The 15,446-nt window shown below is 33.2% G+C and overlaps 1 protein-coding gene across 4 annotated transcripts in view; it reads left to right on the top strand.

Annotated features, from left to right (window-relative positions):
* LOC136041677 (xylosylprotein 4-beta-galactosyltransferase-like) overlaps positions 1-15,446 on the top strand; it is a 50,529-nt gene that overhangs the window by 1,317 nt on the left and 33,766 nt on the right. For all 4 annotated transcript variants that reach the window (XM_065726399.1, XM_065726398.1, XM_065726400.1 and 1 more), the window contains exon 2: positions 14,639-14,835. In XM_065726399.1, coding sequence (XP_065582471.1) covers positions 14,639-14,835 — 197 coding nt within the window. The remainder of the gene's footprint in view (positions 1-14,638; positions 14,836-15,446) is intronic.

The raw sequence follows: 15,446 nt of genomic DNA, 5'->3' as shown, positions 1-15,446 counted from the left end.
ATAACTCAGGCACTTTTCAATTGTTAACTTAAGAGTAAAAGTTTGGTCAACACATCCTCTACCTTTTCTTAAACTGCACTCAGTAATTACTACACTCACTCTTATCACCTTTCTTATACAGTGTTTTAATTAAGGTTTGCCTAAAGTTGCTAGGCATGTCCTCTTTTTCAAAAATCATAGTCACAATCTTCAGTAACTTGTTTCTGACCTCAGAGCCATCATATTTAAGAAACTCATTTACCATGCTATGAGCACCAGGGGCCCTACTAGTTTTTAGTCCTTTTAGTTCAATCACTAATTCTTCCTTCACATCCAAGGTATCACAAACTATTTCATTTTCCTCTATATTGTTTGCTGCAACTCTATCTTGGTTTATTCATATTCTCAAAATCTTCTGCCCATCTTTGTTTAACTCTTTCCTTATCACTAATTATGGCCCTATTCCTATCTTTAATTGGGACAAGTCTGGATTGACTGCTCCCTCTCAATTTATTAAAATGCCATTACAATATTTTACTGTTATGCCATCTAGCTGCATCTTTTAGATTATTGGCAGTTTTATCCATGGCCTCCACTTCACACCCCCTTAGTTCATATTTTAATGCTTTCTCTAATCTCTACATTTTTTTTTCATATGATCTATCACTCAGATAATTTTTGTACAATCCCCTTCCCTTGTCTGTTAAACATAAAGTTTTTTCACAAATATTTCCTAGCTGTTCTCCAAAGTTTCATCCCTAAGACACCATCTGCAACTTCACAAATCATTTTCCTAAAATTATTCCTTCCACATTGTCAAATATTGAACTGTCCATTTAGACTTCAATTGTTCCTGGAAATTTTCTCTCAAATTCTCATATTGGAGTCTACAAACATCATAACTTTCCATGGGTTAGTTACCATTCCAAAATTTCAGCTTTAAATTGTATCTTGTATTGATCCCATCAGTCTTTGGTTTACAGTGCAGTAACATAACCAATAAGGTTTGCTTTCTTACCATCATATGAATACCATGTTAACTTATGGGCCATTTTACAACCAAACACAGAGTATGTAGCCATTACTGTTTTCTTTTCCTACACTAGATTTACCTAGGCTTGGATACCATCTATCCCTATTTCTACTAACCTGGGTGTTGAAATCTCCCTGCTCCCCATAACATGCAAATATATAGCCCAAATTGTATAGACTTTTTCACAGGCCCTTTTTCTACTTCTTGGATTTTTTTTAGCTTTGATTCAATTTACAGGTACATGGGTTGAAACACAACTGATGCATAGCAAAATGTAGACTTCATTATACCATTTTGTCTTTACTGATTGTATCTTCACCATTTTGTAGACTTTACCTATTCTATGAAAACTGCGTGGGTATCACAATTGATTCTTATTATAGTTATTGCCAATAAAGATGGATTTAATTTAGTAAAGGACTAAGTGATCAGTATAACCAGTAGAGAAAAAACCTGGATTTGGATAAAACCAGAGCTTTCAGCACTTCAGATTTATTTGAACATGAAACTGTCCCATATCCTTGATTGAAACTAAAATGAGGCCTCCTATGAAATTGCTTTTGTATTGAAGCCATGTAAGTATAGACAACTAGCTTCCCATAGATATGCAAATATAGTCACATAGACATACAATGAAATAAGTATTTTTTCTCTCCCCCTCCCCCCAAAAAAAAGATAAACTTACTTATGTGCCAAACAGGGCTGTATCTAAAATTTTGATTTTGGAGGAAGGTTAACTTGGCACAAAAGTTTTTATGGTCATTTTTAGCTGTGAAATAGCCAAGAGATATTTATTTTAAGTATTTTTCAGTAGTTAGGGGGGAAGGGGTTAAAATTTTGAGCCTCATATGTGTCTTCATCATTAACTTTAACTTACATTTATAAAGTCAAACCAAATATTGATGCAAAATAAAAATTTATCCTGTAATTGCAGACCAGTGCTGACTTGTTATCTATAAGTATCAAAATGTTGGACTTTTTTTGGTTGGTGATGTCAATGAGCTTAAGATAGATTTGATTTGCTTCTCTCTCAAAGTTAAGTTAAAATAGCAACCACAAGGGGAAACACCTTTCTAGTGGTCATTCTTACAAATATGAATAGTTTTTACAGTCCCCCCTCAGCTTTGTCCTCATTGGGTTTTCAGTAACTCATGTCTCTTACCATCCCCTTCAAAATCCTGGCCTTCTTTCTTTTGGAACATGGCTGAGTACTGAAGATTGGCTCAATATTTATAATTTGTGCAATCTTGATGAAAAAATTATTACTTTTCACAAAATAATAAATATCTAATTTCTTTCCCAGAAAAAAGATTTAAAGAGTGCTTCAGTGACAAACCATTCATTAAGCAACCCATAAAAGTGTTAATTAGAAGAAATTGGTAAACTGGATGAAGCTAATATACTAAGAAAAGGAATTAAAAAGGAAATAGATAAATCTGCCTGATCCTAGTACAAGAATAAGGTTGAAGAATTGTTTACTAATAAACCAAAAAATTGGTATTCCGAGGTAAAAAAGTTGAGTGGTAGGAGTCTAGACCAGCTAAATTTCAACCTACTTAAATCCCCTGAAATTACTGCAAATAATCTTAATAGTTTCATTGATTTCATTATCCAGAGCTTTCCAGCGTTGTCTTGTCAATTTCCAACAGATGATCTCTCACCCTCTTTCCCCTCCATCACTTTGTCTGAGATCAAAAGAAGAATTGAGTCCAAAAAACAAGTGTCAACCCTTTAGATATCCTGTTTCCTTTTACTAATGGTTTCTGTGACTTCCTTTCAAAGTCCTTGTCTTTTCTTTTTAATGAGATTACTGAGTTTGACCAATACCGACAAATATGGAAACAGGTTTTCATAACCCCTTGAAAAAGAAAGACAGAGGGCCTGACTTTGAAGATGTTTGTCCTATTTCACTTTCTCCTATACTCTCTAAAATAAGTGAAGGATTCTTTGCAGATTGGCTAAAAGAAAAAATCCTACCTCTTACTGACCTGAGGCAACTTGGGAACCTCAAGTCCACTTCTACTTCCTGTTACCTTGTTTCTCTTATTGACTCAATTGGAATAATTCTTGAAAAACCTAATTGTTGGGTAAATTTAATTTACATTGACCTCCAAAAAGAATTTGACCTTGTTAACTACAATGTATTAGTTGAAAAACTTGTAACTGATTTCAATATTGACTCTTTCCTTGTTAAATTGGTTGCCTCCTTTGTATCAAGTAGACCAGAGGTAGTCAAATATCAGAATCATTATGCCAGTCCTCTCCCTGTCCACAATGGATTACCCCAAGGTACTCTACTAGGTCCCCTCCTTTTTTCAGTGATGATCAATAGCCTTGCTAAGGAGCGTCCTGACTGATGGAAATTTGTAGATGATCTTATGGCTGTTGAAACCTGCTACAGAAACGTAATAAGAAACTGTGAGCATCCTCAAGGCTATTACAGAGGATGCCACTGACTTAGAGATCAGTGTAAACCCTCTAAACGTGTGATAATGCCAATATGTTTAAACCATCCTGACTAAGTGGTTGGCGCAGTGGTGTGAGAATCCTTTGTCCTATGGGCATGGGTTCAATCCCAGTTGTGACCAGTTATTTGGTTTAGGATGTGGTCAGTGGTGTGACTCTGTAAGCTTGGCCAGAGTCAACCCAGCTTAATGGGTACCTGGGGAAATCTGGGGAAGGTAAGCAGGAAGGATGTGTGAAAGTGCAGGATGGTTGGCCTTTCAGCCCCCCCCCCATTGCACTTCCTGGCTGAAGGGCCATGAAATGGAGATTAGCACTGCTGGTTTTGACCTTAAGGGTTTGGTGCCAACTTACTTACTTAATATGTTTCATTAAAACCTCAGCCCTGTCTGCCCAGATAATTCTATGTCTTTCTTTAAATTACCTGGGGGTCACAATTTTGTCAAATTTAAAGTGGGATATCCACGTTAAAGATATTGTCCATAGAGCTAATGCATCCATTTCTCTCCTTAATCTCTTAAATAAATCTAACATTCCCACCCCATTCTTTAACGATCTTTAATTCATTTGTCCACGTGTATCTTGAATATGCTTGTCCAGTTTGGCATCCTAGCATCTCCCATGATGACTCAGAAAAAATCAAATCATTCATAAAGAGCCCTGAGAATAATTTTCAAAGAAGTCAGGGTGCCATACTCACTCCTTCTAAAAAAGACCAAGCTGGAAACACTTGAGCACAGGAAAGGAACGTTGTGCCTCTGTTTTGAAAAAAAATGTAATACCAAGCCCTCATACAGAAAATATTTCCTGAAAAAAGAACTCCCCACCCAGATACTGCTTGCTATGTACTGTTTCAGAACCCATTCCTATCCCATATCCCCTAGAGCTCTCAACACGGGTATACAGCCACATATCTTATTCACTTCATATAAGCGTGGAGTTATTATTTCTGCCATCAAATCAAAACATGATATTTATAAAAAAGCTAAATTCCAGAGTTAATTTCATCATCTCACCTGGTATTGGTATGGCTCACTCCTTTAATTCCAGTAAAAAAAAAAAGGTATTAGACAGGCGATGTTACTTCTCCATCCCCCTTTAATAATATTAAACATGCTGCAACAGAACATTCTAACCCAATGCATATTTAAAGGTATTGATTTTTTTGCTAGCTAACTATGCTGAAGACATCCTTGATATTAGTAGAACAGCCTTCAGAATTGAGGAAAATTTTTGAATTCTTGATAGGAAGTATAAACGTATTGGTGTTCGATTTAATGAGAGTATGACTGAGTTCCTCGTGTTTAATCACAGCTCAAATTGCCCAAGAAATGTTCAGTTAGGTGAACATGTTATTAAAGCACAAGATACACTGACTTGATGTTCTGATTGGGTCAAATCTTTGCACCACGTGTCAACTTTTGAAAGATTTTTTGGCCAGAAAATCTAGGAATGTGTATGGTTTACTAGTTGCGTTAAGGTTTAAATTTAAGCACCATATCTTAGCTAGCATTTATAATGCATCTGCTGTTCCACATCTGCTCGCCCTTGCACCATTTGGTCTATTTTTACTGCTTCTGATATTAAGGATATACGAAAGTGTTTCTACAAGTATGCAAAATATTTCCTATGGCTGCCTCTCTGGATTAACAACAGCTCTCTATCCTCGCAGTATGAAGCTACTAGTCCAGTGTTCGCCATGCAGAAAAGAAATGAGAAATATCAGAGGCAGATTATTGGTGAAAGCGCCTCTGAAGTTTTTCTTCGTTGATAATGTGTTTGTTCTTACATATAATTGTCCTTATTTGTATTTTTTCCTGTCAGTTCTTCTTTGTTTTGGCTTTGTTTTTATTTGTCAGAATTTATTTGTTCATTTCCTTGTTCTTTCTTTATACTCCATCAGTGTCATATTTCACATTTATGATGAGCTATAAATTTATTCATACATAACTACATGCTAATTACAGGGTCAGAGGGGCGAAATATAGCAATAGAGAGCCTATTTCTTATCAGTGCCCCCTTCCAAACACTAACTCTCGTTTCCCCTGCCCCTCTTAAATTCTACTCCTCTCCCCAAAAGCACACTAACTTGAGGTTAATATAGACCTTCTATCTTTTACTTGATTTAGAAGCAATTATGCCCTTTTAATTTTTAATTAGGAATTAAATAGTCAATGGTATCAAATTTTCTATCTACATAATGCTTAACATGCTGAATAGTATGGCTTCTATTACTTTTTTATATTGTGTAATAAATGAATAAATTAATTTAGTGTGCACAACAGAAGAACAACATTGTATTTAATTGGGATTAAATGATTAAAAAAAAAAAAGTTTTTTTAACTGAAAGTAAGGAGCGACATTAAAACTTAAAACGAACAGAAATTACTCCGTATACGAAAGGGGCTTTTCCTCCTCAACGCCCCGCTCTTCACGCTAAAGTTTGACTCTTTCTCTTAACACTAATTTTTAAAACAGGAAAAACCTTTAGCGTAAAGAGCGGAGCGTTGAGGAGGAAAAGCCCCTTTCATATATGGAGTAATTTCTGTTCGTTTTTTAACTTTCAGTTAAAAAAACTTGTTTTTTATTTATTTAATGTCTGAACGTTTTTCAATTAATGCACGTTTTAATTTTGGCTCTCTGCACATAAGTAATTAAAACGAAATAGGTATATTAATTTTTTTTGGCTGAATGGCTTTGTCATAGTTTTAATTGGAAGATTTTGAGAAAAAAGGAGCGGGGGAGGAGGTCTAGTTGCCCTCCAATTTTTTTTATTACTTAAAAAAGACAACTGAAACTTTTAATTTTTTACAAACATTTTCATTAGTAAAAATATACGTAACTTACGAAATAACTCACGTAACGAACTTCTATATTTGTATGTTTTTATTACGTATATGAGGGGGTTCACCCCCTTGTCAATACCTCGCTTTTTACACTAAAACTTGAATTTTGTCCCAATTCCTTAAGAATGACCCCTGAATCACAAAGGCTGTAGAATAAATAGTTTAAATTACTAAAAATACGTAGCATAAAGAGCGAGGTATTACGAGGAAGTGAACCCCTCATATGCGTAATAATTTCTGTTTGTTTTTAGTTTTAATGCTGCTCCTTACTTTCAGTTGAAAAAACTTTTCATATTTATTTTTTCATTTTTTTTTAATAATGTTAGAAAGTCCTATGGAAAGATCCTACCACGTAACCCCCCTCAACTTCTCCCCCCCCCCAAACCAAAAAAATCCCCCTGAAAACGTCTTTAAACTTCCCAATAACCATTAGTATATGTAAACAACGGTCAAAGTTTGCGACTTGCAGCCCCTCCCACGGGGACTGTGGGGGAGTAAGTCGTCCCCAAAGACATAGTTATTAGGTTTCTCAAATATGGTGAATAAAATGGCTATATCAGAATTTTGATATGGTGACTTCGGGGAAAAATGAGCCTGGGAGGGGGCCTAGGTGCCCCTTTTATGCACGCAATTCTTTTGGTCACTTAAAAGGGCACTAGAACTTTTAGTTTCCGTTAGAATGAGCCCTCTCGCGACATTCTAGGACCACTGAGTTGATATGATCACCCTGGAAAAAAAAAACAAATAAACACGCATCCGTGATCTGTCTTCTGGCAAAAAATGCGAAATTCTACATCTTTGTAGATAGGAGCTTGAGACTTCTGCATCAGGGTTCTCTGATACGCTGAACCTGATGGTGTGATTTTCGTTAAGATTGTATTAATTTTAGGGGTTGTTTCCCCCTATTTTGTAAGATAAGGCAAATTTTCTCTGGCTTGTAACTTTTGATGGGTAAGACTAAACTTGATGAAACTTATATATTTAATATCATCATTAAAACGTGATTCTTTTTATGTAACTATTGGTATCAAAATTCCGTTTTTTAGACTTTTCGTTACTATTGAGCCGGGTCGCTCCTTACTACAGTACGCTACCACGAACTTTTTGATTAGTTACCAGAAAGAAAATTGAATGCCTTGCAATTTTTACTTAAAACAATCCACAGAGATTTCTAAAAGAAGGACAATTATATACGTATACTTTTTAAGTGGACAACATACTTATTTGACAAATTAGATAAATAGTCCTTTACTTAAAGTTCTTAGTTATTCCCATGGTGCAATTTAGCTCCTCCTATAGTCTAATATTTGCGCAGCTATCAAACAGTTCGCGGTAATGAACTGTAAGTAAGGAGTGACCCGGCTCCATAGTAACCGAAACTCTAAAATTTTGATACCAATAGATACATCAAAAGAATCGGATATTTATTCTGATTTTAAATATATCTTACCCATCAAAAGTTACGAGCCTGAGAAAATTTATCTTATTTGCGAAAAAAGGGGAAACATCCCCTAAAAGTCATACAGCCTTAATGAAAGTCACACCATCAGATTCATTGTATCAGAGAACCCTACTGTAGAAGTTTCAAGCTACTATCTGCAAAAAGGGGGAATTCTTTATTCTTTGTCACAAGACAGATCACGGATGCGTGTTTATTTGTTTTTTTTTTTCCTAGGGGTGATCGTATCGCATACACCATCAGATTCATTGTATTAGAGAACCCTACTGTAGAGGTGTCAAGCTCCTATCTCCAAAAATGTGGAATTTGGTATTTTTTGCCAGAAGAAAGATCACAGATGTATGTTTCTTTGTTTTTTTTTTGGTTTTTCCAGGACTGACCGTGTCAACCCAGTGGTCCTAAAATGTCACGAGAGGGCTCATTCGAACGGAAATTTGAAGTTCTAGTCCCCTTTTTAATGGAACAAAAAAAAGGGCAACTACATGGGAGGATCTTTCCATGCAGAAGGAGAATTTCTATGAAGGGGACGCTGGATTTTCCAATGATTTAAGAAACAATCAGAAATGAAAAAAAAGTTTTTTTCAACTGAAAGTAAGGAGAACATTAAAACTTAAAACGAGAAGAAATTATTACGCATATGATGGGCTTCGTCCCCTCCTTAATACCTCACTCTTTACGCTAAGGTATTTTTAATAATCTCAAAAGTAATATTTGTTCTAATTGAACGGCCTTTGTGATTCAGGGGTCATTCTTAAAAAATTGGAACTTTAGCGTAAAGAGAGAGGTATTGACGAGGGGGCGAGAAATTATACGAATATAGAAGTTTGTTACGTAAGTTAATTCTTAAGTTACGTATGTTTATTACTAATAAAGACATTCGTAAACAAAATTAAAAGTTCTAGTACCCTTTTTAAGTAACCAAAAATTCGGAGGGCAAGTAGGCCTTTTTTCTCCCTCTTTTGGCCTTTTTTCTCAAAATTGTCCGATAAAAATTTTGAGAAAGCCATTTAGCCAAAAAAAAGTAAAATTATTATGCAAATTTTGTTGTAATTATTCATGTACGGTGAGTCAAAATCAAAACCTATATTAATTAAAAAACGTTCAGAAATTAAATATAAAAAAAACAAATTTTTTAACTGAAAGTAAGGAGCGACGTTAAAACTTAAAACGAACAGAAGTTATTCTGTATATGAAAGGGGCTGTCCCCTCCTCAACACCCGCTCTTTTCGCTAAAGTTTGAATTTTGTTTGAATTCCTTAAGAATGACGCCTGAATCACAAAGGTCGGTTAATTAGAATAAATAGCTATTTTGAAAGTACCAAAAAAAAACTTTAGCGTAAAGAGCGAGGTATTCACGAAGGGGGGAATCCCCTCATACACGTAATATTTCTGTTAGTTTTAAGTTTAATGTTGCTCCTTGCTTTGAGTTGAGGAAACTTGGCTTTTTATTTAATTTCTGATTGTTTTTAAATAATGCTGGGAAATCTGGCACCCCCTTTATCGAAAATTCACTTCCCCCATGAAAAATTTCTCCATGGAAAGATCCTTCCACGTAACTCTCTACCCCCACCCCTACCACCTCCCCCGCCAGAAAAGTCTCTTCTGAAAACATATAACGTTTCCTGAAACGTATATACTTCCCAATAACCAATCTATATATATAAAAATAAGTTGTTTGTCTGTGTGTCTGTCTACTGACGTCATGTTTGTGTGTCGACTGATGTCATGTTTGTCAACTGACGTATCTATATCTATATATATAAAAATAAGTTGTCTGTGTGTGGATCTGTGGATCAGGTGACGTCATGTTTGTCCGCATATGACGTCTGAATTATTTCACACTAATACAAAAGAAGAAAAAAACTAAAAAAGGTAAAAACTACAAAAAAAACTAAAAAGAAAAAAAAATAAAAAAGCTAAAAAACTAAAAAAAACTAAAAAAAAGGTAAAAATCTAATAACTAAAAAAAAACTGAAAAAAATAAAAAAAGGCAAAAACTACAAAAAAAATAAAAACTAATAAAAAAACTAAAAAAGCTAAAAAACTAAAAAAACTAAAAAAACTAAAAAAAGGTAAAAAACTAAAAAAAACTAAAAACTAAAAAAGAAAAAACTAAAAAAAAGGAAAAAACTGAAAAATAAAAGAGAAAAAGAAAACTAAAAAAATATGAATAAATATATATAAAAATAAGTTGTTTGTGGGTTATGTCTGTCTGTCTGTCTGTCGAGTGACGTCGTGTTTGTCCGCATATGACGTCTGAATTATCTCACACTAATACAAAAGAAGAAAAAAAAACTAAAAAAGGTAAAAACTACAAAAAAAAACTAAAAAGAAAAAAAAATAAAAAAGCTAAAAAACTAAAAAAAACTAAAAAAAAGGTAAAAATCTAATAACTAAAAAAAAAACTGAAAAAAATAAAAAAAGGCAAAAACTACAAAAAAAATAAAAACTAATAAAAAAAACTAAAAAAGCTAAAAAACTAAAAAAACTAAAAAAAGGTAAAAAACTAAAAAAAAACTAAAAACTAAAAAAGAAAAAACTAAAAAAAAGGAAAAAACTGAAAAATAAAAGAGAAAAAGAAAACTAAAAAAATATGAATAAATATATATAAAAATAAGTTGTTTGTGGGTTATGTCTGTCTGTCTGTCTGTCGAGTGACGTCGTGTTTGTCCGCATATGACGTCTGAATTATTTCACACTAATACAAAAGAAGAAAAAAAACTAAAAAAGGTAAAAACTACAAAAAAAACTAAAAAGATAAAAAACTAAAAAAGCTAAAAAACTAAAAAAAAAACTAAAAAAAGGTAAAAAACTAAAAAAAACTGAAAAAACTAAAAAAAGGCAAAAACTAAAAACTAATAAAAAAACTAAAAAAGCTAAAAAACTAAAAAAAACTAAAAAAAGGTAAAAAACAAAAAAAAACTAAAAACTAAAAAAGAAAAAACTAAAAAAGAAAAAACTAAAAAAAAGGAAAAAACTGAAAAATAAGAGAAAAAGAAAACTAAAAAAATATTAATAAATATAAAAAAACTACAAAAAAACTAAAAACTAATAAAAAAACTAAAAAATCTAAAAATCTAAATAAACTAAAAAAGAAAAAAAAGAAAAAAGGAAAAAAATAAAGGAGAAAAACAAAACTAAAAAACGAATGTATATACAGACCGGGACACCGGGATACAAATGACGACCGGGACACAGGGAATATAAATGACGACCGGGACACAGGGACACAACTACAATGGGGACGCCGGGGGGCACAGGGGGATATAAATGACGACCGGGACACCGGGACACAAGGAATATAAATGACGCCCGGGACACTCAAAGAGAAATCACAGACTGGAACACCGGGACACAAATGACGACCGGGACACAGGGAATATAAATGACGACCGGGACACAGGGACATAACTACAAAGGGGACGCCGGGGTGCACAGGGGGATATATAAATGACGATGGCGACTCAGGGAATGGTCGATTAGCAATCACCATCAACAAAGCTCAAGGGCAATCATTAGAATCATGAGGTATAGATCTGAATACGGATTGTTTTCCCATGGACCATTATATGTTGCATGTTCAAGAGTCGGTAAACCTGACAATCTATTTATATGCACAGACAATGGGACAGCAAAGAATGTTGTATATTCGCAAGTTTTACGTAGTTAAAAACATATATATATATATATATATATATATATATATATATATATATATATATATATATATATATATATATATATATATATATATATATATATATATATATATATATATATATATATATATATATATATATATATATCTATATTCACAGGTGGGACATAGGGACACAACTACAATGGCGCGTAACTAATATGGCGCGTAACGACTTACGCGCGCGGGGGGGCTTGGGGGGGGCGCGAAGCGCCCCCACCAACTAGGTGTTGGGGTGCTAGTCTAACCAACAGCTAGTCTATATATAAAAATAAGTTGTCTGTGTGTATTTCGAGTGACGTCACTGTCCGCATATGACGTCTGAATTATTTCATCATATACCAATTCAAAAACGAATGCATTCAAGCCGAAGTAGCTCAGTTGGTAAAGCGTTATGTTCCAGGCTCTAGGTCCGAGAGGTTCCAGGTTCGTACCTTGGCTTTAGCAAAATAAAAAGAAAAAAACTAAAAACTAATAAAAAAAAAACTAAAAAAAAATTATGTGTGTCTGTCGAGTGACGTCACTGTCCGCATATGACGTCTGAATTATTTCATCATATACCAATTCAAAAACGAATGTATTCAAGCCGAAGTAGCTCAGTTGGTAAAGCGTTATGTTCGAGGTTCTAGGTCCGAGAGGTTCCAGGTTCGAACCTTGGCTTTAGCAAAAATAAAGGAGAAAAAGAAAACTAAAAAAATAAAAATAAAAATAAACTAAAAAAGGTAAATGTATTCAAGCCGAAGTAGCTGAGTTGGTAAAGCGTTATGTTCCAGGTTCTAGGTCAGAGAGGTTCCAGGTTCGAACCTTGGCTTTAGCATTAATACAAAAGAAGAAAAAACTAAAAAAGGTAAAAACTACAAAAAAACTAAAAAAAAAAGGTAAAAAGAAAAAAACTGAAAGAAAAAGAAAAAAAAGTAAAAAAGCTAAAAAAAGGTAAAAACTAAAAAAAAACTAAAAAGAAAAAAGGAAAAAAACAAAAAATTTAATAAAGGAGAAAAAGAAAACTGACAAAAATAAAAATAAAAAAAAACTAAAAAAGGTAAAAACTACAAAAAAAACTAAAAAGAAAAAAGAAAAAAACTAAAGAAGCTAAAAAAAGGTAAGAACCAAAAAAAAAATTAAAAAGAAAAAAAGGAAAAAAACAAAAAATTTATTTCATCATAAACCAATTCAAAAACGAATGTATATACAGACCGGGACACCGGGATACAAATGACGACCGGGACACAGGGAATATAAATGACGATCGGGACACAGGGACACAACTACAATGGCGCGTAACTAATATGGCGCATAACGACTTACGACACCGGGACACAGGGAATGTAAAAAAAAAAAAAAACAAATAAACAAGCACCCGTGATCTTTCTTCTGGCAAAAATGCAAAATTCCACATTTTGTAGATAGGAGCTTGAAACCTATACAGTAGGGTTCTCTAGTACGCTGAATCTGATGATGTGATTTTCATTGAGATTCTATGACTTTTAGGGAGTGTTTCCCTGTTTTTCTAAATAAGGTAAATTTTCTCAGCCTCATAACTTTTGATCAACAGGACTAAACTTGAGGAAACTTATATATTTAAAATCACCATAAAAATCTAATTCTTTTGATGCATCTGTTGACATCAAAATTCCATTTTTTAGAGTTTCGGTTGCTATTAAGCTGGGTCGCTCCTTCGTTACCATGAACTGTTTGATAATTTTAGTTAAACCTACTATATAAACAGGAGAAATAGATAAACAATTATAAAGTTATGATAAATATACTTTGAATCAAATTCAATTTGGGATTTATCAAAACTCTAACACGCAAAACCCAGCCTTAGCTCCATTATCTTGTATTTATTCCACTGGAAGGCAGATCTATTATGCCTTGTTGCAGGACGACAAAAATGAACTAAAGTTTAGGTCAAGATCATTAGCTGAATTTTGCTGATTCAAAAGAGGCATGTAATAAAACAGTTTCTGGGACATGGCCTGTTTAACACTTTAGAGTCATACAGTTATACCTATTTTAAAAATATTCTGTAGGCACAACATTCCAGTGGAGTCTTCTAGGCTAAAGGTTGTGTTCTGTGTAATTATCTAATCGGTACTGGAAGGTGATTTATTTAACAAATACATGAAAGTTATAATTTATTGTGTTTCCCTTACCAACAAAACCAAAAAAACAATGCTGTAGATCACACACAAAAACTAAATAAAGAAAAATTCAAAACAACACAAAAAGACTGCATACACTATACAGCAGAAATTATTTCAGCATTGAAAAAATTAAAAAAAGATATTGAAAAAAGCATTTAAAAAATTAAAAAGAGGATCATGCTTAAGAATAAAGTTCAAGTTATTTTACTATAGTGTTTTAGAAATCTTTGTTAATTGCTTTAAATGCTTTTCTATTTTTTTATTTATTATTTTTGTAATGCTTAAATTATTCTGTTTTATTGTTATTTTAGCTATGTATTTATGTTTTTATTATTTATTTATTATTATTATTTATATTATTATAATTTGTTATAACATTTTTATCTTGCGTTTGTTATTGTTCTTGTCCAAAAGAATAAAAGATTTTGCAGTCCTGAGAAGCAAAGTTGCAAGTATCTCTTAATCCTTTTAATCCCGCTGAAAATCCTGTCTTAATCCTGTTGAAAACCCTTTTAAGGAAAATTGAAAATTTTGAGACCACGGATACATGCAACCAGTGTTTTACGTATCAGATATTATTTTTTTTTTGGGGGGGGAGAGCTTGGTTGCTAGAAATGTACATTTTAGAATGACAATTTTTCTGTGACAAGAGAAGCCTTTTGCACTAATCTTAAGGGATATATTCCCCTCCTTCATATCTTCTGACCTTCTGGTGAGTGCTGGTGTGTTTGGAAGCTGATTAAAAAAAAAAAATAAGGTGTAGAAACTAGGTGTTTTAGGTTTCTGAAGCGTCGCTTAAAATTTTTATTTAGTTTTCTAATAGCTCTTTGTTCTACCTGCCCAAATTTTGCAGAAAATTAAAACTACATTAGAAAATTATTTATATAGAAAAATACAAGGATTAAATTAGTATTTACCTGTAAGGGTTTACATACATAACGAATATTTTTTAAGTTTACAATTTTTGAAGAAAATTCAAGATGCTAATCTAAGAAAGTTTTCTTTTTTGTCTTTTAGTTGTATGTCCTCCGTGTCTAAATGAAAGGAAAGATGTTATCAGTACTGAATCTGAAGTCATCCCAAAGCCTAGTCACAAATTGGCTTTAATCATTCCTGTTCGAGACAGACTTGAAGAACTTCTAGAATTTATACCTTATATGAAAAAGTTCCTTGGTAACCAGGGAGTCACTTCAGAAATATTGGTTATCAACCAGGTAATAATATGCCAATTGTGTACTGTAAAAAAAAAATGTAAATGTTTTTTAGCTTGTTCCTTTATCTGGTTTCGACCCCAAGTTGTTGTGACTCAAACGTCTGCATCTTGATCAGTCTTTGGAGAGAACTGGCCATCCAACCTTTACCAGGGCGTCTGAGCCTCTTTTTATTAATCTGAGCCTCTGGAGTCTCATTGAATCAGTACCCGATGTAGACTAAATACCCAATTTCTCATTGTTTACTAAGCTTAAAGCTTGTTTAAACTTTGTTTAAACAGGTTTCAACACTGACCCCCAGGTGAAGTGACCTTGACATGAAAATGAATTATATGGCATTTAAAGTACCAAAAACAAAATAAAAATATTTTTTGTCCCCTAGACCCATCTTAGGTCTATTCACACCTAAAAACGGCCATTTTCTAAGGTTAATCTAAAAAAAAGTTTTTCTGGTGGAAGTAGGCCCAAAGAGCAAAGATCAAACTTATGAACAAAACTTATTGTTTTGCATTCTATGCAACATAGATCTGCATTTTTCCAAATAACCTGACTTTTACTTCTCTAAATTTGTAGAATTAAAAACTAATTTTTTAGTTTAATTAGTTTTAAATTTC

This window comes from Artemia franciscana, unplaced genomic scaffold (genome assembly GCF_032884065.1).
Source record: "Artemia franciscana unplaced genomic scaffold, ASM3288406v1 PGA_scaffold_32, whole genome shotgun sequence".
NCBI lineage: Eukaryota > Metazoa > Arthropoda > Branchiopoda > Anostraca > Artemiidae > Artemia > Artemia franciscana.
Note: the sequence above shows the minus strand (reverse complement) of the source record. Positions and strands in the feature narration are given on the sequence as shown.